Here is a 26,921-nt window from a genome sequence, read left to right on the forward strand (position 1 = left end):
AGGGTAGCTTCTTACCCAGCTTCTTACTAACACAGTTGTTTCTAAAGATTTACCAGCCAAGATTTCCTTCTTACACCTCTCTCTGCTCTGGCACTCAATAATGACTATTTGTTCCCCAGCATCCATGTAATTTTTATAATTTTCTTCAACATTATACTATTGAATTTTTCATTTCTGAAGTAATCCTCTACATTAAAAGCAGAGTTTAAACTGACAAGACTTCATAACTGCTACTGCATTTAAAGATGTTTATTTTTCATACTGAAGGAGAAATCCCAACCTTCTGGGGGTGAGCTTTAGCGATACTGCTCTCTTCAATTCCTCCTCATGGCCATTACCTCCCCAGAGCTACTTTCTTCCAGTCCTTGCATCTGTTACCTCTGGACCCTTGCAAGACACTGAGGTTGAAGGACTTGAGAAGGAAAGATATATCAGGGCAGAAGGAGCTCTGGAAAGAACAGTAAAGTACATGGTTGTGGATGACCAGAACAGAAAACAAAGAAAAGAAAAAACAGGTTTACACTAGGAAGAGCGAATTATGTACATGAGAAAGAGGAAAAAGGAAAGAGGCTGTAGGAGCTGGAAATGCGAAGACGTAGCTACATAAGTGGAGCTCCTGGAATGATATAGAGAGATACAGCATAGCTTCCACAGGTGAAATAGGCTTGGAGATGTAAGCTGGCCAAGTGATATATGATGAGAGGAGCAGGCTTCAGACCTAAGTTATTCCAGACCTGGGGCAGACTGTCAGGAAGCTTGAGCCAGCACAACCATCACAGCGGTTGTCAGTGTGAAATGGAGAACAATGACAAGAAAAAAGACTAGTTGGAAGTCCCATCTTGTTGCTGCTACTGCTTCTTCTCCAGGAAGGATGAGCCAGTAAGAATGGGCAGAACCACCACCACACACACACCTCACCTAAAAAGAGAAGGGAAAACTGCAGCAATTTCCTAGACTACAATAGGAAACGTTCCATGTACTTATTCTCTCTCTCTCCACACTGTATTAGCATGTACTCCATGTTGATATGCAATATTACACAGAATGTTAGCAAGAACAGAGATTACTTTGCACAGTTCATGTTTCAGATAAGTGATCAGTTTTCATCAGCTGTAATAAAATTGGCAGCCTCTATCTCATGCAAGGGTATGGTCTGATTTTACAATAATTATAGTCAGGATGATTCAACACATTCCTAAAGCTAAAGACAAAGCTACTTAAAGCTGCAGCTAGGCTACAGCTTTCTTTATCTATGCTGTGGCAAGTAATGATTCAGTAGGGTAGTACATTATCTTCAGGATATCATTAATAAAGCAAGACCTTATTGTACTAATAACTGCCTCTGCAACACAGGATGTGCTACACACAATTAAACTTAAAGTAATTTCCTAATTCTTGAGGGAAAGATGACTTTTACACTAACTTTGATAGGCCAGACAGGGATATTTTCAAAATTAGACAGAAGAGTAAGGCCGTGGATTCTTAGATTTAGTTGACATTTAAATAGTTCAATGTTGTTTTGAACATTTGCCTATAACATTCTAAATTTCTGTTGTGTCACACACATAATCCAGGAGTATTTTTTACAGAAATACTGATTCAGCAGCAGGTTATATGCATGCACAAGTAATATGAGAATTTTATTTAATTTTCATTCCCATTTATCTTCTAAATATATTTCCATATTCAGAGTAATAAAATTCTAACGGGAAACAAGATTACAAGATTCACAGACATTGGTTAAAATGGGTCCCATCAAGTAAATATTAGCACTCCATCATCTTCTAAGAGATATACTTTATAACCATCAGCACAGCCGAATATTTTATGTTTATATATAATTATATATATATATAATCACACAGATATATAGATATAGATATTTGCAATTTTCTCCTAAATTGTTCAGAAAGAAGACTCTGCATATTGTTCTACCATACATAAAACAATATCTACAGTGAAAAACATATTCCAAGGGATAAAATAAGCTTAATCAAGTACCCTGAAGGCTGAGATAAATCTCATGCCTTGTCATTTCTTGCAAATAATCTCCAGAAATGACAAAAAGAACTATTTAAAGTAATTACACTGCAAGTTACATGTACTTGTTTACAGCTGCTGCTGTTCAAAACCAGCAATAACTGAATCTCATGCTGGTCATGTATGTTGCTAGAATCCCCCATATATGCAACAGATAACTTGCAGACAGGTTTCTCCCACATTTAATTGAATCAGATCTTCATTAGTATTTTATAAAGACCTTCTAAATATATTTTATCTTTATTATTATTATTTATTAAAAACAAACTCCTGATCTCCCCCACTTAATGCTGTTCAGGTTGCATCCAAAAGCAATGTTGGAACATGGGAACTCACTTGTTTTTGCATGAAGTCAAAACAGAAAATGCACTTCAAGAATATACATAATGCATTGCAATCAATAGTGAGCATGAAACCTACAGGAAAGCCTCCATAAATTTTATGGTGTGGGCATTGGTTCCTTAAAACCAAATATTTCATTCCACAGATTTGCTTCTACTTCACCACCCCTCCCCGGTAGCTAAGGTAGTCACATCCTTAGACTCCAATGTATTTTGCACTTTAAACAGGATATAGAATTACAAAAATAGGCAGAATACTATGTGTATGCTATAAAGTATTTCAGCATATTCTCTTAATGCAAATGTTCCAAGCTATATTTACTCTAACAGTTTAAATTGTACTAATGTAACAAAAGAGCTGATGATATAATTTTCCTACAGACCTATCTAAAGTATTAATTTTATATAACTGAAAAAATAATTGAGAACCTTGATCTATAATTTTCCCCCAAATGGTCAATTTTCTTTGCTATACCACGTCTCTAGGTTTTCTCTCAAGCGAATACTTGTCCACAGCTTTAAAGTTTTTCTTGATTAAATAACCTGAAGCCACTCAGCTGACCAAGCAAAAAGAAAAGCCAAAACTTTAAGCCTGTATGTGTAACAAATAGTACTGAAATAGTTAGCACAATTTTAAGTGTTTTACCAGATCACATCTCTCAGGAAAACCCACAAAGTTATACAAAAGTAGTAATAAGGAACTGTTTTAAACCCACAGAAGCAAGGGCTTTCCAAATGGGAATGAAGAGCCATACTCAACCAAACCTAACACAGTAGGCTTTCCAGCAGGAATGTACAGGAATATAAGATTTCCAAACATTCAAATCAAATTTCAAATGTAAAGAAAGAAAAAGGAAAAAAAGCCCAAAGATGAGTGTTTTAAAGCCATCCACTCCGTTGTAATACTGAGCAATTTTTCTTTCAGTTTCTGCATGAAACAGATGACTTTGGATTCAACTTTATAGAATGGTTACATAAGACGTATAAGATGACAAACCTAAATTCTCCCATGAGATTCAACAAATTAGCAAGAGGAACCTATCATTTATTTACATAGAGACTAAGTTGTACATTCTGTACATTTTGTAATTTTGTTTCAAGTACTAAAAAAATAAACAAGAAAACTCTGATTGAGGAATGGCAAATCCAAGCCAATATCTGAAAAATATGGTTCTCTTCAGTTCCCAGCACCTTGTACTGGTTTACCTTCTGATGACATTACCTAAGGGCTACGAATTCATGATTTCTCCCTGATGATTTTTACCTGTAAACCTTCAGGATGCAACAGTGTATTTCCATCATGCCATACCTGGGCATGATATATTAACTCAACATCAAAGTGACTGAAAACCAGGCTGAAAGGAGAGAAACTGTTCAAGATCATCTACTCCTCAAGTATGTAAGCCCACACTACAAATTATTATAGCATTATGATATTGCTATTTTCTCACAGGACTTGATTTCAATCTCTTGCTAAGCCTACAGGACTGACTTTTATTTCAAGCGTTAGATTCAAGTAACACGGAAAGAAACTATGGCACAGTTTATGGACCCTTTTTCAAGGGACATAAATGATCAAGTATACAACTAAAATCAAAACATTTATTCAAAATGTAAAAAAAATTGCCCAGGTTTCCATCACAGTAGAAGAAATTTCACATAATATGTCAACACGTGCAGATTGTTTTCTTTCTAAAAGCCCTGTTCTAAATAAATAAATAAATAGATATATAGATAGATAAATAAATAAATAAACCATTGCTTGGCTTAAGGCTGTTTTATGGCTACTTTACACAACAAACTCTGAAATGGAAGAAAATAATTTTCATGGCAGAAAAAGCAAGACTGACAGCTTCCTTATAAGAACAATAAACTTAGATAATAGAGTGATTAAAATCCATACTCCTATCACGTCCAATTTATTCCTTTCTCACATAATCTTTTGGGTCAAGAAACTGTACAAGGCCCTTTATCTCACCTTCTTGTTCAGTTTGCACATTCAAGAAGCTTATAGCTACCTCTACTTGTAAGAAACCGTGTTTATACACAGTGCAGTTATAAGCACTGCAGGAGAACAACTTTGGGCAATAGGAATTTACTCTGAAAATAGCCTTTTGCTGTTATAAAGAAGTTTGGTTGTTGGGGTGTTTTTTGATTGATTTGTTTTTGTTGCTGTTGCTTTTTGTTTTGTTTGATTGGTTGTTGTTTGTTTTTTTTTCTTTTAATTGTAATAACAACGATGATATCGGTAAATACACAAATGATCAACCTCTTGTTCCCATGTCAGGAGCAGAATATCGGAGGAATATGTAGCCACTATTGTAAGAAATACACTCAGAACACTATATAAAAATTTTGGCCCTTTGTAAAAAGAACACAATAGGAGGCTAGAATAGGTTATAAGACTCATTAGAATTTTACAACTCCCTTTATTTTCCCATGCAAGAACTGAGTGTTAAATTGGTTTCCTCTTTGTCATGAAATATTTTGAGATATCAAAATCCAGTATGAATGTTAAATAACATCTACATTAATACTTCAACAAATCAGTGTGGAAAAGCCTTCTATTTTCTAAACAGCATGTTAAAAATGCAGGTCAAAAATATGGAAAGTGTTAACAGCTATAAAAATGACTAGCAGATTACAAACATTTTAAATATTTACAATTAATGGTTCCTACTGAACTGCAGTATTACAGTCTGGCCCAATGTCCTGGTTTCAGTTAGGATAGAGTTAATTTTCCTCCTAGTAGCTGGTAGGGTGCTATGTTTTGGATTAGGATGAGAAGAGCGCTGATAACATGCCGATGTTTTAATTGTTGCAGAGCAGTGCTAACACCAAGCCAAGGACTTTCCGGCTTCTCGCTCTGTCCTGCCAGCGAGCAGGCTAGGGGTGCAGCAGGAGCTGGGAGGGGACAGACCCAGGACAGCTGACCCAAACTGGCCAAAGGGGTATTCCATACCATCTGACGTCATGCTAAACAATATATAGGGGTGGCTAGCCGGGGTGGGGGGCCGGCTGCTCGGGGATAGGCTGGGCATCGGTCAACGGGTGGTGAGCAATTGCATTGTGCATCACTTGTTTCGTACACATTATTATTATTAATACTATTATCATTATTATTATTGTTATTATTATATTCCTGTCTTAATAAACTGTCTTTATCTCAACTCACAGGCTTCACTTTCCCGTTTCTGTCCCCCATCCCAGAGAGGGAGGGGGGAGGGTGAACAAACGGGTGTGTGGTGTTTAGCTGCCAGCCGGGCTAAACCACAACAGTCCTTTTGGCACCCAACGTGGGGCTCGAAGGGTTGAGATATCGACAGATTTGACCAGAGTGTGTTAAACTAAAATTGGTATAAGTATTGGACCTGCTTAATAGTTGCTAGTCACAATGTTGATTGCCTTAATCTCAAGTCTGCTGTGCCTGTTTTCCAAATTGAGTTTTATAGCACGTTACTTTCTGTACGTGCTCCCTGTCGTGCTGTTTATCTTTTCTGGGCCCTGGTTTAAGATTGTTATGGTACTGTGCGGTGTAACAGTGGTTTATGAAATGATGAGATTGCTGGTCATGACTCTAACCTGGTATTTGTACTCAGCACTGTCGTCAACTCTATACTTTGGAAACCATATCTCAGAAACTATTAGCAATTACACCTATTGCCTTTTTTCGTCAGGGAGTCCAATATACTTGGAATCGGCTGCCCCAGGGGTGGAAACACAGCCCTACCATTTGCCATGGACTGATCCAGTCTGCTCTGGAGCAGGGGGAAGCTCCTGAACACCTGCAGTACATCAATGACATCATTGTGTGGGGTGACACTGCAGAGGAAGTTTTCAAGAAAGGGAAGAAAATAGTCCAAATCCTTCTGAAAGCCAGTGTTGCCATAAAACAAAATAAAGTCAAAGGACCTGCACGAGAGATCCAGTTTTTAGAAATAAAATGGCAAGATGGATGTCGTCAAGTCCCAATGGATGTGATCAACAAAATAACAGCTATGTCTACACCAACTAGCAAAAAAGAAACACAAACTTTCCTAGGTGTCGTGGGGTTTTGGAGAATGCACATTCCAAATTACAGTCTGATTGTAAACCCGCTCTACCAAGTAACCCGTAAGAAGAGTGATTTCAAATGGGGCCCTGAGCAACGACAAGCCTTTGAACAAATTAAGCAGGAAATAGTTCATGCAGTAGCCCTCGGGCCAGTCCGAACAGGACCAAATGTAAGGAATGTGCTCTACACCGCAGCTGGGGAGAATGGTCCCACCTGGAGCCTCTGGCAGAAAGAACCTGGGGAAAATCGAGGTCGACCCCTGGGGTTTTGGAGTCGGGGATACAGAGGATCTGAGGCCCGCTATACTCCAACCAAAAAGGAGATATTGGCAGCATATGAAGGAGTTCCATCTGCGTCGGAAGTGGTCAGTACTGAAGCACAGCTCCTCCTGGCACCCTGACTGCTGGTACTAGGCTGGATGTTCAAAGGAAGAGTCCCCTCTACACATCATGCAACTGATGCTACATGGAGCAAGTGGGTTGCACTGATTACTCAGCGGGCTCGAATAGGAAACCCCAGTCGCCCAGGAATCTTGGAGGTGATTATGGACTGGCCAGAAGGCAAATACTTTGGGATATCATCAGAGGAGGAGGTGGTCCGTGCTGAAGAAGCCCCACTGTACAACAAGCTACCAGAAAATGAGAAGAAATATGCCCTGTTCACTGATGGGTCCTGTCGTATTGTGGGAAAGCATCGGAGATGCAAAGCTGCTGTATGGAGTCCTACACGACGAGTTGCAGAAGCTGCTGAGGGAGAAGGTGAATCGAGTCAGTCTGCAGAAGTGAAAGCCATTCAGCTGGCTTTAGATATTGCTGAACGAGAAAAGTGGCCAGTTCTCTATCTCTATAGTGATTCATGGATGGTAGCAAATGCCATGTGGGGGTGGTTACAGCAATGGAAGCAGAACAATTGGCAGCGCAGGGGCAAACCCATCTGGGCTGCTGCATTGTGGCAAGATATTGCTGCCCGGGTAGAGAACCTGGTTGTACAGGTACGCCATGTAGATGCTCATGTGCCCAAGAATCGGGCTACTGAAGAACATCAAAACAACCAGCAGGTGGATCAGGCGGCTAAGATTGAAGTGGCTCAGGTGGACCTGGACTGGCAACATAAAGGTGAATTATTTGTAGCCTGATGGGCCCATGACACCTCAGGCCATCAAGGTAGAGATGCAACATACAGATGGGCTTGTGATCGAGGGGTGGACCTGACCATGGACACTATAGCACAGGTTATTCGTGATTGCGAAACATGTGCTGCAATCAAGCAAGCCAAATGGTCAAAGCCTCTTTGGTATGGAGAATGATGGCTGAAATATAAATATGGAGAGGCCTGGCAGATTGATTACATCACACTCCCTCAAACCCTCAGCGGCAAGCGCCACGTACTTACAATGGTGGAAGCAACCACCAGATGGCTGGAAACATATCCTGTGCCCCATGCCACCACCCGGAACACTATCCTGGGCCTTGAAAAGCAAGTCCTATGGCGACATGGCACCCCAGAAAGAATTGAGTCAGACAATAGGACTCATTTCCAAAACAACCTTATAGACACTTGGGCCAAAGAACATGGTATTGAGTGGGTGTATCACATCCCCTATCATGCACCAGCCTGTGGGAAAGTTGAACAATACAATGGACTGTTAAAGACTACACTGAAAGCAATGGGTGTTGGGACATTCAAAAATTGGGATACACATTTGGCAAAGGCCACCTGGTTAGTCAATACTAGGGGATCTGCCAACCGAGCTGGACCTGCCCAATCAAACCTGTTACGCACTGTAGAAGGGGATAAAGTTCCTGTAGTGCACGTAAGAAACATGCTGGGTAAGACAGTCTGGGCTACTCCTGACTCAAGAAAAGGCAAACCCATTCGTGGGATTGCTTTTGCTCAGGGACCTGGATGCATTGGTGGGTAATGCAAAAGAATGGGGAGGTCCGGTGTGTACCTCAAGGGGATTTGATACTGGGTGAGAATAGCCCATGAGTTGAATTGTAGTATGTTAATTATTATATAATACTGTATGTCATCACTACCATGATTGCTATATATCATAGATGAAAATGGTGATTAATTAGAAGGTATTGGAAAGAGTGTAACCTGAGCATGACATAAATGGTATGGAATAAGGGGTGGATATCTGTCCTGGTTTCAGTTAGGATAGAGTTAATTTTCCTCCTAGTAGCTGGTAGGGTGCTATGTTTTGGATTAGGATGAGAAGAGTGCTGATAACATGCTGATGTTTTAATTGTTGCAGAGCAGTGCTTACACCAAGCCAAGGACTTTTCAGCTTCTTGCTCTGTCCTGCCAGCGAGCAGGCTAGGGGTGCAGCAGGAGCTGGGAGGGGACAGACCCAGGACAGCTGACCCAAACTGGCCAAAGGGGTATTCCATACCATCTGACGTCATGCTAAACAATATATAGGGGTGGCTGGCCGGGGTGGGGGGCCGGCTGCTCGGGGATAGGCTGGGCATCGGTCAGCGGGTGGTGAGCAATTGCATTGTGCATCACTTGTTTCGTACACATTATTATTATTAATACTATTATCATTATTATTATTGTTATTATTATATTCCTGTCTTAATAAACTGTCTTTATCTCAACTCACCGGCTTCACTTTCCCGTTTCTCTCCCCCATCCCAGAGAGGGAGGGGGGAGGGTGAACAAACGGGTGTGTGGTGTTTAGCTGCCAGCTGGGCTAAACCACAACACCCAAGTAAGGCAAAGGGTAAGTAAGATACACTGCCCTGCTAGCAGGATTGTTCAGTCATTCCTACTGCTGCCTGCTTTCCACAAGAGAATGAATGAGATCTTGTCTGCAGACATGCCTTTATCACACAGAATTAGGTCCTTGTAGTACTATCAATATGCAGTAATATATAAACCTTGTTTTGGCAGATCTGATGGACTGATCTAGTATGAACTTCTGGAATCACTGCTTTGCTTCGGCCTTCATTGAGGTCAAAAACTTCCAAAGCTCGGTTGCTGCCAGCTGTAAGCACAATATCTGCAAAGTTTTGTGTGTTAAAGTTAAACTGATCTTAAGGAATAAAAGCATATAGAGAGAGACCAAATACATATATATATATATATGTAACAGATAAATTTTCTGTTTTATTTAGTGCTCTACATGCAAAAATCAAAAATCTTTGTCCTAAAAAAAATTATATCAAAGGCTTAACTTCAATATCACAAAAAATGTGGTATTTCTATACTAATAGAAAAAGAGTAGTAAAAAAAAAAAATCAAATGCTAATTACTCTAACTTAAATTCTTTCCACGTCATTAAATCCAAAGTGTTTTGTTTTGTTTTTAATGAAAATAATAATTTGTTAAAAAGGATACAAGAGTAGAAATCATTTACTGCTGAAAGGCTGGTAATCTCCATTGTTGAAGCCATGGGAAATTTCTGGATCAATTTGCAAAAAATTCTCTGTTTGTATCTGAAAAAAATATCAAATGAATGCTAGTGTTAATGAAATAAGTTATGATATGTGTCCACCAGTAAAATCCCACTGGAATAACAAAACAAACCAAAATGCTTAATTTTATTATTAAAATTAAAGCCACAGATCTTTTTACTTGTTGCTGAATTCTATTAAATTTGGTAACAAAACTTTTTCAGATGAAAAGAAACATGACATCCATACATGTAAGACAGATCTTCGATCAATATGAAACGCCAGGCAGTGTCAACACATCACAAGAAATCAAATTTTCCATATTGTATTCTAAATGCAGACACTTCTACGCATAAAAATAATTCTAATGAAACTGTAAGTACTATACTTCCATTTTAGTGTATCTATCTAATAAAAATGTCATGGATGGCACACTTACAGGAATAATTACTGCTTCTTTCCACCAGCACAAAGTTTGGAAAACTATGATCATTTGGCAAAAGCAATATGTTTACTAGCAGGATCCAGTCATTAAAAAAAATGATTAATACTTTTGCCATTCTCAGATGACAGTCTGCTGAGCTTTTCCAGGTAGACATCAGAGCTACTTCAGCAACAATGGTAAGACATAAGCTAAACCACAGTGGTCTACAACTTAATCCAAGATTTTTTTTGTGGTTTACAGAGGCATTTTATCCAATTAAGCTACAAAAATAAGCTGCTCTAGACCTAGGGATAACTGATTTATTGCCATTTTGGAGTAAAGATAACCAAGCTAACTTTAGACACCTGACTGGCATAACAGGAACAGTCTAATGAAGGCAGTACGAAGCTTCCTCTGGGTTAATTTACCATCCTGGAAAAAACTTACTGAAACAGTTAAATTACTCCTAAATGCAAGATCAATTGTTTTGAGTTAGCTGAAGCATCTCTCTTTTACAGTGCAGTCTACTAAATAGATAGCCCACATCATTGGGTGTTTCCCAGATATCATTTCACCTAGAAAGTAAATCTTCAACCAATTTGGTAAATACATGGAAATACAAGTTAGGTTAAAAAAGAACGAAAGTAACATGAGTAACATGAGAAAAAAAATAGAACAAGAGCACCCATTAGCAGAAAAAATAAATATATATATTATATTTAAGATCTTATATTTTTTCTATGCAATTCATTTGACACATTTAGCATACACACTCAATTCAAAGTGCAAGTCAACTGAAATTAAGCCAGACATTGTGGACACACTGAGTTGGACACTGTACATTAGTTCTTGCCTCTTAGAGGTTAATAGCACCTCCATAAGCTAAGAATTAAGATCCAACACAGAAGGTAAGTAATCAGCTTGTGGAAGAAAGGTATTACATAATTCAGACAATACAAAAGCTTAAATGCCACTTGTAATATGTAAGAATAGAATTTGAGAATAAAAATGTATGTGCATTTTTGCTTAAGTTTCAACAATCTATGTTTCCAGTTAAAATAACCGCCTGTGTTATACAAAAGATTGCAATGTATCTTACAACGGGCTTGTTGAGAAATTTTCAGAGGAATTAACCCAGTAAAGGTCAGAAGGTATTGCAATACTTATCAAGATAAAGTTGTGTAGAGTACACAAAAGAAAAGCTTTTTAGACTGTTGAAAGATATTACAGCTTATCAGTAAGGAGGTGCATTTCATAAAGTAATTGTGCTTTTAACTGCAGAGAATCATCAGGATGTGATTTCTGTGCATATAATGAGCCTTATAGTATAGGTAGAAAGAATATAATAAAGAAGTAAGAAATCTTTATAAGGAGCAATTTTTTTTTATTTTCATTTTTTACCCACCAAAAGCAAATAATGAAAATAAAATTCATACAAGGTTAAGAATTCCACTTCATGTCTGGAGAGTTTTCATAGGTAAATTTGATGGCCCATCATTAGCAAAGCTAATTTCCTCGTTGCAAGATTTCCAATAGGATTGCACTGTCAAAGTCAATTGTGAAGTTGTTTTTAGATACTAGAAAACACTAAGAAAAGCCCTATAAAATACTGCACAAATGAAGACCAAGAGTGCGGAGTGTGTACAGGCAAAATTCCAGATCACATGACTACTGAAAAAATTATTGTAACATAAACAGGCCCTAAAATTGTCTAAATTACACCACAATCTCAAGCCAACAGAAAGCTTATGATGAGGGCCAAAAATGGCTGCAAAGTATCTTCTCACTATGTTTTTTCCAAGTCTCCAATTCTGTGCAAAGCACATAATCTCACCTGACAATCTTGTATACTAGATATCCAAATAAAATAACAGTTTTGAAACAATCAAAATTACAGTTCTGTTCCACTTCAATGCCTTCAATTATTACAACTTGGTAACACCTTTAGTGATTAATTTCTAATTTCATGTCCTCCATACTATGGGGATGTATTCATTTTTGGGGAATACATTTACTGTATGGTAATTTTCAGGAGAATGGTGTATCTTCAGAAACAAAATATAAATCTGGATTCTAAGATACAAACAATGCAATTCTCCTGCGATGACTGAAGACTGAGGTGTCTGCTTTCCAGCAGGCTGTAAGTCTTTTGCTGAAGGCATTTTTCAGGAGACCCAGATAAAGTAACATTTTCATGACACACAAAAACTTGCCAAGTATGTTAATATATGCTAAAAATGCAAGATGAATAAGCAACTAAGTTTAATAAATAAATTAGTTAATTAAAAAAAAAAAGCTTAATGAAGATCCAATATTTAAAATTTTAAGGAAAACATCTGCACAAAGTCAAAACTAAGGACCAGACCAAAGATACCATGAGATCAAAAGGTGTACATCTATTAAAAACATTTTATCATGCGTTTAAAAAATAATCTTTGCACACCAGTTCAATTCTACATTTCCATACACAGACTTGAGTTCTATTAAAAAAAAAAAAAAAGATCGGTTACGTAAAAAGGAAAAGAAATACTTCATCTTCTGGAATGATTAGAATTCATCCTAACTGAAAAATAGTTTCATACTACAGAAGAGGATAGACGTTATTCACTGACTGCTTATAATGAATCTTAGATATAAGAAAGGATATAAACAGGAAAATTTAAAGCATTTAGAGATTGTTATTTTGAGAATGTTGTGAGAAGTCATCTTATGATGTGTACGTCTTGTTTGGTTCCCTCCTTTTCTGACAAGATCAAAGAGTGTTTAAGCTCTTTGAACTAATGGCTAAAGCTCAAAGGAACCAAGCTTAGAACATTCATATTGTCATACTGCTGAATTTGGTCTACACTGTCCATTTTATTAAGAAGTCTAAAGTGGTTTAAAGTTGTTTGCATGAATATAGTGATCTTGTTAATTATTAATTTAACAGAAGTACCTGAAATTAACACTCTTCCAATTATCAATAGCATGCGAAATTTTAAATCCACTTACCATGGCCTTTTCTTCACCCATCTATAAGAAGTGCTAGCTAGTAGCTTCACATTTCATCATAGTAGACATCATACAATGGCTTTAAAATGCAATGTTTCATTTACTGGAATGCAGTTTCCTTCATTTTAACTTAATTTTAAATTGCTTTTTCTTATCTTTAAAGCAACACATGAAACTAACTATAAAAACAAGATGATAACCTCACGTTTTGTTCTGCTCAAATTTTTGTGCAAATTAAAGGTAATTAAGAACTTCAAAAAAATTAAACAGAATAATTTACCCTTTATATCAGCATACGCAACTGCTGATGACAGTGGAAATTCAACAGTAATTTTGGAGAACATAAATAAACTTGTTTAGATGGTGAATAATTTTGAGATTAATCATAGTTGTAGAAGTAAAGATATCTGTATTCTATTCCCAGAGCTGCAGTAAATATCCTGTATGACATTTATAAAGAACTTTTTTTTTTATTTCCACTTCTTAATTCCAGTTTTAAAACTGAACCAATATTTAACCTTTTATCTAAGTTGTTGTGGTGCTCAGCTAATTAATACTTATGGGCAGTTCTTTGAAAGCTCTGCACAGAGAAACACTGATTTGTCATTGTATTGTCTTCATATCTGAAATACAGTAACAGTTAATTGGTTAGCCAGATGGCATTGCCATGCTCTCCTAATTAAAGGTATAAAGCACGCTTTGGGAGTTAGATCTAGCTTTTCCTTGATCCAGCTCCATTCAAGCATTCTTCCAAACTTGACTCAGAAGGCGGAATTAAAAAGTTGTGAGAAACAAAAGGAATGACACAGCATTTCATAAATGAAATGCTGGGAAATGAACTGGAGGGAAGCCACAAGAAAATGTCAAAGCAAATCAACCTTCAGTACTTTTTTTTTTTTAATAGATACATATAATCAGGCCTCAGACTGGTTTGTGGATTTGTTGTAATGTCTACAGTTATGGTTGCTCTTTTGGCATTACTAATATCCCAGTGAGTCTAATTGCATATTTTTGAGTTAGTGTTAATCCATCAAGGAATACTGAGAGCACGGCAATAACAAAAGTGTTGGTATAAGCACAATCCTACACACATTAACAGCTTTATATCAGGATATTACACACTTCTAACAAAGTAATTTGAGAAACACAGAGGAAGATCAGTGCCCAAGTCCTTGCAAAACTGCATGGATAGGTGCTACATCTACACCACATTCTCCTTCTAGCATCTGAACTAGCTAGCTTAAAGGTAGTTCAGATCAGTCTTTTGCATCTAAAACCATACAAGTAAAAGCCACAGCAACTCCCTCCATTAAGGATTTTGACAAGAAATAGGAGTTAAAGGATAACAAGTGCCAGTGGATTAACAGTAAAAACCAGGCAGGTCACTGAAAATCACAATTAATCAACTATTTTGAACCAATTACAAACCAAAATCAGATTCAATACTATTCAATATCACAAATGGACACTATTCACAGTATCAACTAATAGAATTAAGATTATAACTCCAAAGTCTATTTGCCCTTCTACTGAAGATCTATAGTGGTAATATAAAACAAAGCAAAATATCTCTTCAAGGTTTTTTAAACACTATTGTGTCTAAACAGATACATTTATACATGCATATACACAATACTGCTGAAAGCCAGCAAGAGCAAAAGAAGAGCTGAGAGATAAAAGGATAATAAAACACTTCAGCTACAATTATGAACTAAAAGATCAGAAAAAGTATATCAGACAGATTTAATACAAAAACTTGATTCCAGGTCAGAAAGAAGAAGCCACTTAATGATCAATAGAACAGTGTTAGTGAAAAGTACATGAAGAATGCCTAACCATTAAGAAACAAAGAGAAAAATAAGTTAATAGGAGAAGTAATTAGATACAACATAAAAGGTAGAAAGCCAGTGAAAATGATGAAAGCAATCCACTTCCATTTGACACAGAAGGTAGGAGACAGCCAGAGCATATTGGAGTCTCTGAAAGAAAATGTATTTAAAAATACTGCCATAAGAGAAGGAACTGCAACAGCTATTCAAAGGTAACTTAATGTATTAATGCACAGTAAAATGTAAACAGACAGAAGGTAAAGTTCAGAAGGTCCCAAACTGTTAAAAGTAATAGAAATATTATTTGCACCAGATAAGGTATGCACTATAAAAATTGACATTTCACTTTTTTTTATTATGCAAGAATAAAGACCTTTTACTATTGGCTTTTACTATTTGTTTAATTCTTTCTTCTGTAATATTTTTCCTAAGATAGCCTCTTCCCTCTAGCAAACTATCCCCCCCCCCAAAAAAAAAAAAACAAACACCCTCAGATCAAACAGTATTTCATGTATTTTCAATGCTCTGTTAATGAGAGATTTAACTCACTGTTTTAAGTCATCCTTGGTTGTGTCTACATGGAAACTTAATAGATGAAATTCAGCTCCACAACACAGCAATATAAATGTATCCATAAAATAAAACTGCACGAAGCGTATAGCCTTACGAAACATACCATTGCCCTGTTAAAAAAATATATTAGTAAGAACAGATTCTAAGATACTAAATATTTTTTGTTTGAGATACCTGGTGCTAAAACATAATCTCCCTGTTAATCTCACCACATCACAGAAGGTTAACCTGATATGTAGTGTCCTTTCCTAGTTTTTATGTCTATTAATCTCAAAACAAAGTTTTCATTCTGCTTAAATGAGTTGGCAGTATAATTAATAGCAATAGTTTATAGCCAATTAAATCTAATACAATCTAGCCTCAGACACTAAACTTCCATCTGAATTGTGGAGTAGACTAAAGTGAAGCAGAGATGGGCCAAGGCAAATAGAAAATACATAGCAGACGTTAAAACCAAAACTTCCTGACATGCCTACTAGACTTGGCTACCGGGCTTTTTTCACAAATTGTCATGATGAAAGCCTAATTTGAAGTCAATGGAGACCACCTGGATTGTAGTATCAGTTGGAATGACAACCAGTCAGTAGCTCTGAAAATTAGGCCATATGTTCTTTCTACAGAACCATTACAAGTAGATGAAAGTAAAAAATAGTGTCCTCTGAACTAACCTAACAGGAGTTTCTAGTTACCAGAATTAGGGCAGGTTCATTCTTGCAGACTGACCAGACCCTTACGGTTCTGTCTTCTGATGCAGAAACTAACCGCTTCTTGTCATGACTCCAACCAACAGAGTTAACTGCACCATCATGACCTAATAAAAATAATAATGAAAATATCATAAAGCCCATTTCTTGCATTTATACATTTCTCCAGAGTAAATCATATTGTTTTAATATAGTTATACACAATATTAAAATACATTTTAAATACAGGCTTCAAATGGTTGGATTAAAGTTAGTAACAGTAAACCACTCATTTTTTTTATTCCACCAAAATATATGGAAAAAAGGCTCTCATTAATAATCAAAGTTCACTAAATGAAATAAGATCAGAGAAATATCGAGATATTCTACCTGAAATCTCATACACATTTGTAAGATATTGCCTCTGTTGCTATAAGGGGGCTCGTATGAAAACTTTATAACATAAAAAGACATTTATGTTTCAAAGACATTAACATTTTAAAAGAATAAAAACTAGTAGCTAAATTTCTTCAGCTTCCTGTAATTCAGAACTACAAAATGGTGCTAGACAAATACAGAGCAAAGAAACATCCTTATGAGTTAGCAACAAAAACATATTTACAGATCTTTGCTGCCACAGTGATAGTAATAAATTTTATCCCCACACCAGACTGAATAAGAAGCACTTAGTGGTTATAAGGCTGCTGTCATTAATAGGGAGCCTTTCTGCTACAATTGTTGTACTTTTCTTTTTCATTAAATGCTGACTATCTCAGAGTTAAATTAGCCCTGAATTGGATTACAATTACTCCAAAATGGGGGGGGGGGGGGGGGGGGGGAACGGACCCTTCCATGGAAAACAGAAGCTTGACCATCAACCTCTAATACTTCTAATCAATACTTCTAACGTCTGGAAAAGCTTTCTTTTCATTCACAGAGACCCAAATGCTAGTCTGAAAGACACTACCCAGACAAGGATGTTAAGAGAATAGTTTCATTTGGTTTCATCCTCTTGTTGACAGAGTGAATAAAACAACTATCACCGACAACATCGCTACCAAATATTTCCAAATGTAGCTGGGATAGTTAAGGTCCAGAGCCCTATGTTCTGCTGCAATGGCCAAACGGCAAACAGGATGATTTTCATATAAGACAACAGCACTTTGCACCTGCCTGCTAGCCCATATTTGGCTCATGGAGAGGCCCGAAAAACAGTATCTAGTCCACGGGACTGATGATCATGTATTATTTTTCTCTGACTGATAAGTTATCCTGATTGCTTCATCACAGATTGCTTTGACTCTGCACAGTCCTAATAACAGAGATTTTGAAGACCAGCAAAACTGAACTTAGCAGCCCGGACCTTGTAAAGCCTGGTTAATTTTTTGTCATGGGTCTGCAAGAAATGTAGTTCTGTGGAAAGGCTCAGCCCAAAGTAAACTCCTAGATCCCAGGAAGATTACTCTGGCATCAAAGGCCTTCAGGATCTGAATCAGGCTTCATATGAACCTCATTTGGAATGCTTAACTTCCCGTGCTTAGAAACTGATTTTTCAGAGCTGCAAACAACCAGATATTGCAAAAGAAAACAATGTAATTGGTGGGATGATGATTTACAAGGAGAAAGTCAGGAAGGCAAAGCTAGTGAGTCCCAGAAGGATTCCCAAAAAAGTACAGGAACTCACCATGGCTATGCCAAATAAATACATATTCTAGAAGTCTCAAGCACAGAAGAAGTGATGTTGACTTCATCAAAGTTCAGTGTTTTTAAGCAAGAAATATCAGCAGTTATAAAAGAATCAGCAATCTAACTTATCCATAAACAACGATCATTCTCATTTTTCAAAGTCATTGGGGGAATATTTTCAAGAAACATTCTTGAAATTCAGTTTTAAGAAAAAAGTTACAGTATTAGCCAACAGAAAAAATCTGAGTATTAGATGGTAATCAAATTTGATGTTAGACAGAATATGTATTAGATATAATCTAGAGGCCACTTAAGACCTTGCAAAAAGCTGCAGTATTTTATTTTATTCATTAGGTTTTTATTACTGAGCTAGCTGTTTTTGGAAAAACACAATGCAAGGGTAACTACAGCAGCTTCAACAGGACTATCACATTAGTTAAATAAAAATTAAGAACCTGTTCAAAAATTATGGCTTAAAGTATTATTGTTTCTCCATAACAGCAAAAAGATTTGGCAAGAATCAGACTTTACCATTTTGGTGTCACAAGGTTAAGAACAAGATCAGGAACTTACAAAGAAAGAACTTCAGAAGTCACAGACATCATCCAGAAGGTAAAATTATTAATTCATTCTAAAATTATATTGACACTGATCAAAAAGATCAGAAAAGAAGAACATATATCAAACTAAATTAACAAACTTTGGCCCATACTATGCTGCTAATTTGTCCAGATGAAGTCTAAAAAAAATCTCATCTAAACTTAAAACATTCAAAGTTCTTATGCTGCCCTCTTGTGCACATTTTCTCTTTAGCCAATGGAAGATTTAAATGAAATATTTTCATTTTAAATTACAGGAGAGCTAATCAATTTACCGCAGCAATTAAAATCTTTTGTGGTAACATATATCTACAAAAAGGTTAATAAACAAGATAATTTAATTCTCAATTACCAAAAACATAAAACTTTCAACAGAAAACTGCATGAGTACTGGGTAAGTATATATGTAAGTACTGTACTTATTTTGTCCTCAAAGTAAAAGTTTATTTGGAGGCTTTGGTTTTGTAAACTCATTTGGAAGCCTTAAATTATCTGCATGAAAAAAAGGGGGTGGGGGGTGGGGGGGGGGAAGTACTGACTAGAATATACAAAACAGTTTTCCAAAGTGGTGAGGAACATGAGAAACTTTAGGAAAATCTGAGGTTTGGAAAATTGGAAAGGCTGTGTAAAAAGCTTAAGAATTTCTTCACTCCAGGTCCCCCAATCCCAAAGCAAAGGGGAGATGATGCCAGCTGGCTTGCAAGAAGCCAGTAAGCTTCAAAACAGGCTTTACTCAGGGTTCCCCAGTCTTGAAGCACATTGAGAAGGACAGCAGCTGGTTTTGTAAAAAGAGTTCTTCAAAAGGGCTGTGCTGGCTGTAACCCTTTTAAAGCTGGCCAACATCACCTGCACTTCACAATAGCACACAGACACCTGAAGAGCCAACACTGAGAGGAATGCAAAGATACTTAAAACTGTAACTGAGCACTTCAGGGAACAAAACTGAATAGATTAGGCTTAAAGTAAAACTGCTGTTGTTATACCACCCTTCAGTGATGGAGCATTATAAAAATATGTTTTCAAATATCAGCAATATTCAGGTGTTATTACTGCCTTTTTTTTAAAAAATAAAATATTTTCATTTTCATTTCTCAATAAAAAGCAAGCTTTAAATTTCCATTGAGTGCAACTGAGTAGGAGTAATTCATCAAAGTTTTTAAAGAAAAAAAAATTATAAACTTCCAAACAAGGATTTTTAATGTAGATGTATTTGAAGTGGTACTTAAAGTAGAAGATAAAGTAGATTTCATGATAATCTAAGCTGTGCAGAACTACATGAACTAAATAAACAAGTAACTGATGGTCTGAGATTCCTTCTCCCCACAGCAGTGTCTCAGTTTCCCATTTACGCTGGTTTTGAAAAGAACTGTGCACACAGGTTGCATTCTTACGCTCCCTGAAGTGCAATGTGGTTTACACTTCTTTTCAGAAGTGCATCAGAAAAGAGAACAGAGAACAGAAAATTGAAGATATCAATGAAAGAAATTAAATAGCAGCTTGCAAAAACTAAGGAAGTTAACAGCACAAAGCCAGTTGTCAGTAGAACAGTCTATCAATATATATATTTTTTTCTTTGTAAAGCAAGACAAACAATTTGTACTTAACACCTTAATGACTGTTACTTTTTGTAGCGCATAATCTCCATATTACGTATACCTTGAAATGGCTGACATGATCTACACTGTGGCCACTAATGGAGGCAGCGTTAGTGATGATTTCCTCTTTGTGTGAGGTAATAGTTGAATATACACGTTATGAGCAGGGCAATAAGGTCTCCCCCCCCCCAGTAAATCTGTAAACTTAAATAAATGTTTTTCTTCATGTAACACCAATTAATTTGAGTAAATTCATTGTGCAAGTCACAAACTGAATCCAGGAACGGTGTCTTGAGGTTTTATTTTATAGAAAGACAAAGCCTTTCATTAATAACGTGTTTTGTTTTGTTTTGTTTTAAATGATCCCAAGTACAAGAGAAGTTAAGCAGGTATGATCTTGATCTCCCTGGGAATATTTAGACATAACACTTCAGTGCTACACTTACTCTGGGGAAAACATGTTGTTTTGTTAAGTAAGAAAAATCAAAATTCAAAGCACACTCAACTGGGCACATTTTAATAATAACAGTACTGAAGTCTGTGAACTAAAGAGACATTACTAAAAGCAGAAAAAAATCAAAGTCTACATGCAAGATGCTCCATGATTCTGTTTTTGCTGCTAGCAGTTTGGGCTTTGCCAAGGGTTTGATTTCAGTTAAGAAAAATATCTTGTGTTTGTCTCAATAAATATCATTCCTTGTGTTTGAAAACCATAATCTGGGAAAAGCCAAATTGTGTGGTTTCATCAATTTCTTATGTGATGAATTCATAGATGTATTTAATAGGAAACCAAAAATAGCTTTCCAAGCCTGGCTGTTATAGACTTGAGAAGTCCATTAACACCACAGCCTATGAAATATTACTATTTCATACAGAAGAATCCTACAATATGGCAGATGTCAGTTTAAAAAATGGTATTATCCATTTGTTTCAAGGATATCAATAATTAAAGAACAATCTGATATTTTAGTTTGTAAAAAACAAAACGTCAATCTTCTTAATAGTTCCTATTTTTAAGCACACTTCATACTATGACTGAGCATCAATATTCATATTTTATAATTTTTCCATGGATAGTGTTTTTTTTTTTTTCCCACAGTCTTCCACAAAATACAATTAAAGGTACTCAGAAAAAAAAGGGGGGGGTTTATTTAGAAATAATTTTCAAAAATTGCTAAAAATACTGAAAATAGTCTGCTTTTATTCTAGATAAGGCCTACTAGTAAACGGCAGTCATTTTCCATTATGACCTTCCACAAAGTCAGTCCTGCTCTATGAATTTTAGTCATAACATTTACTGCTATAAAAATTTGCCTATAGAAATTTAGAACTCTTAAAGGCTAATTTTACAATGTTAAGTAATGCACAAATGTACGCGCACACACACTTTTACAGGCATGGGTTTCTCCATAGGAATAGTTCCTCCTATTTCAAATAGTTATTCTTTAGAAGTATGTAGTTGCACACCAATCACATAATTTGCCAAGTCAGTCATTTTTTGGCTAATAATCTATTAGAATATATTACTGCAATATACACAATATTTTTATGATTGCAATATATTCCTTTTACTATTTCTACTTAATTATTGTAATACACACCCACACAATACCCACACAATGCAGATTGCAATATATACTGTGATACATTGCTACTATTTACCTCCCAGAAAACTGAGAAATTTGAAAAACTGGTGGGCAGTTTAATTCTAGAGCAAAATTAACCAGTCAGAGAAATAATTTATACTTCCTGAATCAGAAGCATCTCCCGCCCCCATTCTTTTCAGGGTGATGTAAGTGGAATTTTTTAATTAATACACCACTTTAGGTTAAATGCAATTATATACTATCCTTTTAATTATGTAATTCATAAGTTTACCTGAAAAAACATTACACGTTTTGGTGAGATTGGCATTGAATATCAGTATAGTCTTGTCAACCAGCCCGCAAGCCAGCTGCTCTCCATCCCCTACAAAGAGATTCTGATGATTTAAGTTGGAATTCAACAAGGATATAATGTGCTGTTCTTTTATTCATAAAAATCACATGCCGCTACAACAGAACACAGGCTAGGTATTCATTTCACATTTAAAAAATTTTGTGTATGAATGTCATAAACTCACACTGCAGAATTTGGTAGGAATTTGTACACAAATTCATTTCTTTTGTTCCTGACATTCTCACAATAGTTATTCACCACATGGCAGAAATTCACTTTTTACCTAAAAAAAAGTACTAAAAATTTTAAGTGCATAATTTTTTAGCAGTCATATAAATCTATTTCCTGACTTACACTCATTTTTCTATATCTTCATATTAGAAGTTATATTGCCTTTTCATATATATTAAAAAAGCACATATTAGTCATTCTGGATAACTTTTAAAAGACAATATTTTTCCTGCCAGCTTCACCCCAAAACCTATTCAAGTGCAGTTGGATTGTCTATTGGTATTATTCATTAACAGGAGCACACACTGACAGGATAGTCTCCTTTAATGTTTACATTTGAATAATGAAGAAAGAGCAGATAAATGAACCAATGGGAGGGGAGAAGAGCCAGAGAAGACAGCAGAGAAACAAAAAAAACGAATAGCATAATTCAAATCAATGCTACTAGGTTCACTATGAAGAGCATCTGTGACAAGGGAAAGGGAGTAAGTCATGGTCAACTGTCGATACCGCAATGTTATCCAAGTACCATCTACCTTGCTGTTCCAGAATCCCACAATAGATTTTTTTATCCAAATGAATCATGAGAATATGACCAGGTAAGAGTCCCATATCTCTAATCTCTGAGAACCAACTACTAAAAGTGAATTTTTTTAAAAAACAGATGCAAAATGGAGTAGATGTATATGCTAAAAAGAGGCATTCCAGAATCCATTTTGTTATCAATTATTAAATACACCAGTATACTAAACTAGCAGAGCTACCTTACAAAATTTTTTATTATATCTCACCAGCAATATTTCATCTGTTTGTTTTTTTTTTCTCCAAATGCTAGTAACTATGCATATTAATGTTGTTCAATATTTTCCTAAAAAAAAAAATAAGTAGTTCTGGATAAAATACTCAAATAAATGCATGCCCCACAAACCCCATAGTCTTTAAGCTGGAGTGTGGTGCTCTTCTCCAGATTTCCACGTGCCCCCCTGCTTTTCCTTAATTTTGACAGTATGTATTTTCAGCATGAGAGCTGATTGGTAAATGTACCATGTAAGTGATATAACATAAGTCACACACACATAACTAACAAAACATACACCTTTTTGTGCATACAGAATGAGAGAAAATCTTTTTTCTTATAAATGTGGAAGCTTGTTTAATGGAACATCATCTCAAATCCTGTGGAAAACTGTCTTTTAACAGTCATAACTTGTAACACCTCCAATGCCACAAGAGTATGTTTATTAAGTTCAAGAGGATTTGTATTAAATCATTAATGCAAGTTTACAACCTCAATTTACTTGCTTTCTATTCAATTTTCTATCTCATATGTTTAAAGATGCACGTAAGTATTAATGATTGTGATTCATAGTTTACAATGACCACTTGACGGAGTGCTCCAAGCTGCAATTCCAGTTTGTAAATTTGCAACAGCAAATGTATTGCAAAGGTCGGAACCATGTGGTTAACACAACCTATACCAATAACAGAACACATCTTTGCAGGCTTACAATCCTATGTTTCTTTTTTACTCAAAAAAAAAAAAAAAAAAGAAAAGATTTTGTTAAACCCTGTTATGTGAAAATGTTTCTGTTTAAGCTTGTGTTTGTGTGCGTGCATGTGTGAGATACAGACAGATAGATAAAAAGAGAAAGAAAGAAAGAAAGAAAGAAAGAAAGAAAGAAAGAAAGAAAGAAAGAAAGAAAGAAAGAAAGAAAGAAAGAAAGAGAAAGGAAGGTGTTCCTTACTTGGATTAAGTAAAAGCATATTTCCTTAAAATGTATTACCAAAACCATAGTGTTGGTTTTTTGATTGTTGTTTTCATTTGGTTGGTTGGTTGGTTGATTTATTTATTTATATATATATATATTTTTTTTTCTAAAAAGGAGCCTTTAATTCTAAGATCATGGAGCATTCCTACAAAAGATCTCTCTGCAACTGATTTCCTTCATGAGCCATAAAAATAATTTCTTCCAGGTCTTTAGGGAACACTTAGGGCTGAAGTATGTTTTAGAAGTTACTGACTACATCTAGTTTGCTTTTATTTCTTGAAGATGAAAATTGTTCTTGTCCCCAAAATACTTATAAAGATATACATTTTTAAATACTTTGTATGTATTGTGGTTTGCAGAGTGTAGATTGATGTATTTATATACTTGGTGATACATTTGATCGCTGAACTAGGAAGTTATTTTTGTATAGTATTATTTATATGGATTGGAAATGACTAAACCTATGACAAGACTCGCTTCTCAAAAGCAGTTAAGAAAAGTACTCTTCTTTGGATTATATTCAACAATTCTTTTTTATAGTGTTTATATATAAAAACTGAATAATTTTTACATAAAAAATATAAAGTATTCTGATTATTTTTAAAAAGAACTTGAGCCTGTAATACACCCTAAGAACACTAAGTAAATGTCTCAGAAGATAAACTTCCTTAATGAAAGAATGTGTTAGACTACTAATTTTCAAGTTGTAATGGAAAAGTGATAGAATGAGTCCAAAGGCAAACAAGATGTAAGATCAGAGAGGAATTACAATCCATTTGCATACATGTAAGCAGCTTGCATGCATTTGCAAGTTAAAAAATTATGACCAGACAGTAGAAGCCAGAGTTTTCTGGGAATTTGCCTAGCAAATCCATGGTCTTAATAAACCACATCACACAAATTTTGTTTTTCTGTCTGCACAAGGGACCAACAGTACCTTTTATAACACCTATACATACCGGAATACTGAATGCAAGAAATTGGGGTTGGTTTACAAGTAACAGATATCTCTCTCTCACGGTTGATTGGAGGAGAACTTTCCAATGGATATTCTTTACGTGTACTTCAAAGAAGGGAAAGAGAGAAAGAGAGGAAAAATATTGAGATATCTAAAACCAGTAGGCTGTCATTTCAATTATGAAATAAATGTTGTTTGGGGAGTTATTGTAAGTATCTTTATGTAAATATTCCCTGGAGAACTTATGTTAAATCCAGGACAAGGGGCAGAACAAATTAAAAATTGTCATACTTAACTCCTATAATTGTTATAAATTCATGAAATCAAGAATTAACATGGAATTTTACAGAAAATCAAACTTTTTAAGTTTTATAATTATCTAGTGAAATTATTTAAAGAACACAAACTACCTTGTTGTGACAGTAAGAAATATGAAAAAATATGTCCATATATAAAAGCAAGAGTGACACTTATCTATTTAACAACATACTAAACAAAACAGTAAGTGCTAAGTAGCTTAATTCATCACAAAATAATGCAAACCAATATTGAAATCATCTGAAGTGCTCATCTAAAGGCTTGCATATGTGTGCAAGGAATATAAAAACTCAGCCACCATCTACTAAATGTTTAAGAGTTTAAGAAGAAAAATAAAAATAGCATTCATCAATCTTTATGTTTATGTTTGTACTACAAAAAAATATGACTATTTGGTAGAAAGAGAAAAAAATGTGTGCAATATCCCCATTTAATGTACCACACAAATTAACATAAAAGTGCCAGCTCTAAAAAAACATTAGCTCTTTGTATCCACAGTGATGATGAATCCACTGGCCAAACTATCGTTATGCAATCTCTGTTTAAATACACTACATTAAGCTTGATTTGACTTAAGATAACATGATTTTAGGAGTGAATGAGGCACATGATAGGAAATCATTTAATCTCACCTTGCCACATTCCATTGCTTTTCTGACTAGAATTGCAGGTTAAGAACTTGTTGGGACCTTGCCTCCAACCATAACTAACACCTATTTTACTTTCTAGCAAAAAAAATCCAAGTAAAATAAATATGTAGATTTTCTGCGTAAGACTTAATCAGTTTTAATTGTCAATCTGATCATGTGAATCACTTGTTACTTTTGTAGCAAATTTACAAAGTATTTTAGTTCCATTGATACTTCTAACTAAAGCGTTCCAATGAGAGAAGCAGTTACAAATAATATTTATGATAGAACTCATTTTAATTTGTTCTTCTTCTAATGCAGTTGCTAGTTTACCTACCATTCAACACTGGTCTTCTGCTTTGATATATAATTTTTCTTCAGGTTAGTATTTGGAGAAAACATGGTCATTCTACAAGAAAGAACACAGACTCTCCTATATGAAACATTAAACATTTCATCAAAAAGAAGCAGTTCGTTTCAAACAAAATATAACCCTAGTTCCTTCTTACTACTTATGCCTGCTACTAACATCAGTAGGTAAGATAAAGTACACAATGAATGATAAAGGTATCTTTAATGATCTAATGCTTAAATTTGCAGCTAAGTTCTGCTTTCCGTGAGTTACTTGTTGGATAAAGCATTCTGGAGGCCAAAATCCATTCTCATAAAGCCCTCAGATATTTCTTTCTGCAGACTGAAGAAACGAGAAGAGTTTCAAGAAAGAGAGAGAATACCTAGTACAGATTTTGAAAGAAAACTGGAACAACTGAAAGGGGAAGGTAAGTTTTGAGTTGACAAAACACAAAGCCAGCAAGCGCAGCACAACTCCTTCATATAGCAACACTAATTTCAGCAAATA

At 35.6% G+C, this 26,921-nt stretch overlaps 1 protein-coding gene across 1 annotated transcript in view; it reads right to left on the reverse strand.

The window, feature by feature from the left end:
- WDR27 (WD repeat domain 27) overlaps positions 1–26,921 on the reverse strand; it is a 133,438-nt gene that overhangs the window by 86,457 nt on the left and 20,060 nt on the right. Inside the window, exons 14-20 of the mRNA XM_083830480.1 lie at positions 26,400–26,471; positions 25,117–25,220; positions 22,098–22,187; positions 16,346–16,467; positions 15,633–15,766; positions 9,784–9,881; positions 9,324–9,445 (exon numbers count right to left, since the gene is read on the reverse strand). Of these exons, the coding sequence (XP_083686606.1) occupies positions 9,324–9,445; positions 9,784–9,881; positions 15,633–15,766; positions 16,346–16,467; positions 22,098–22,187; positions 25,117–25,220; positions 26,400–26,471 (742 nt within the window). The remainder of the gene's footprint in view (positions 1–9,323; positions 9,446–9,783; positions 9,882–15,632; positions 15,767–16,345; positions 16,468–22,097; positions 22,188–25,116; positions 25,221–26,399; positions 26,472–26,921) is intronic.

The sequence above is a fragment of the Anser anser genome (genome assembly GCF_964211835.1).
Source record: "Anser anser genome assembly, chromosome: 3".
NCBI lineage: Eukaryota > Metazoa > Chordata > Aves > Anseriformes > Anatidae > Anser > Anser anser.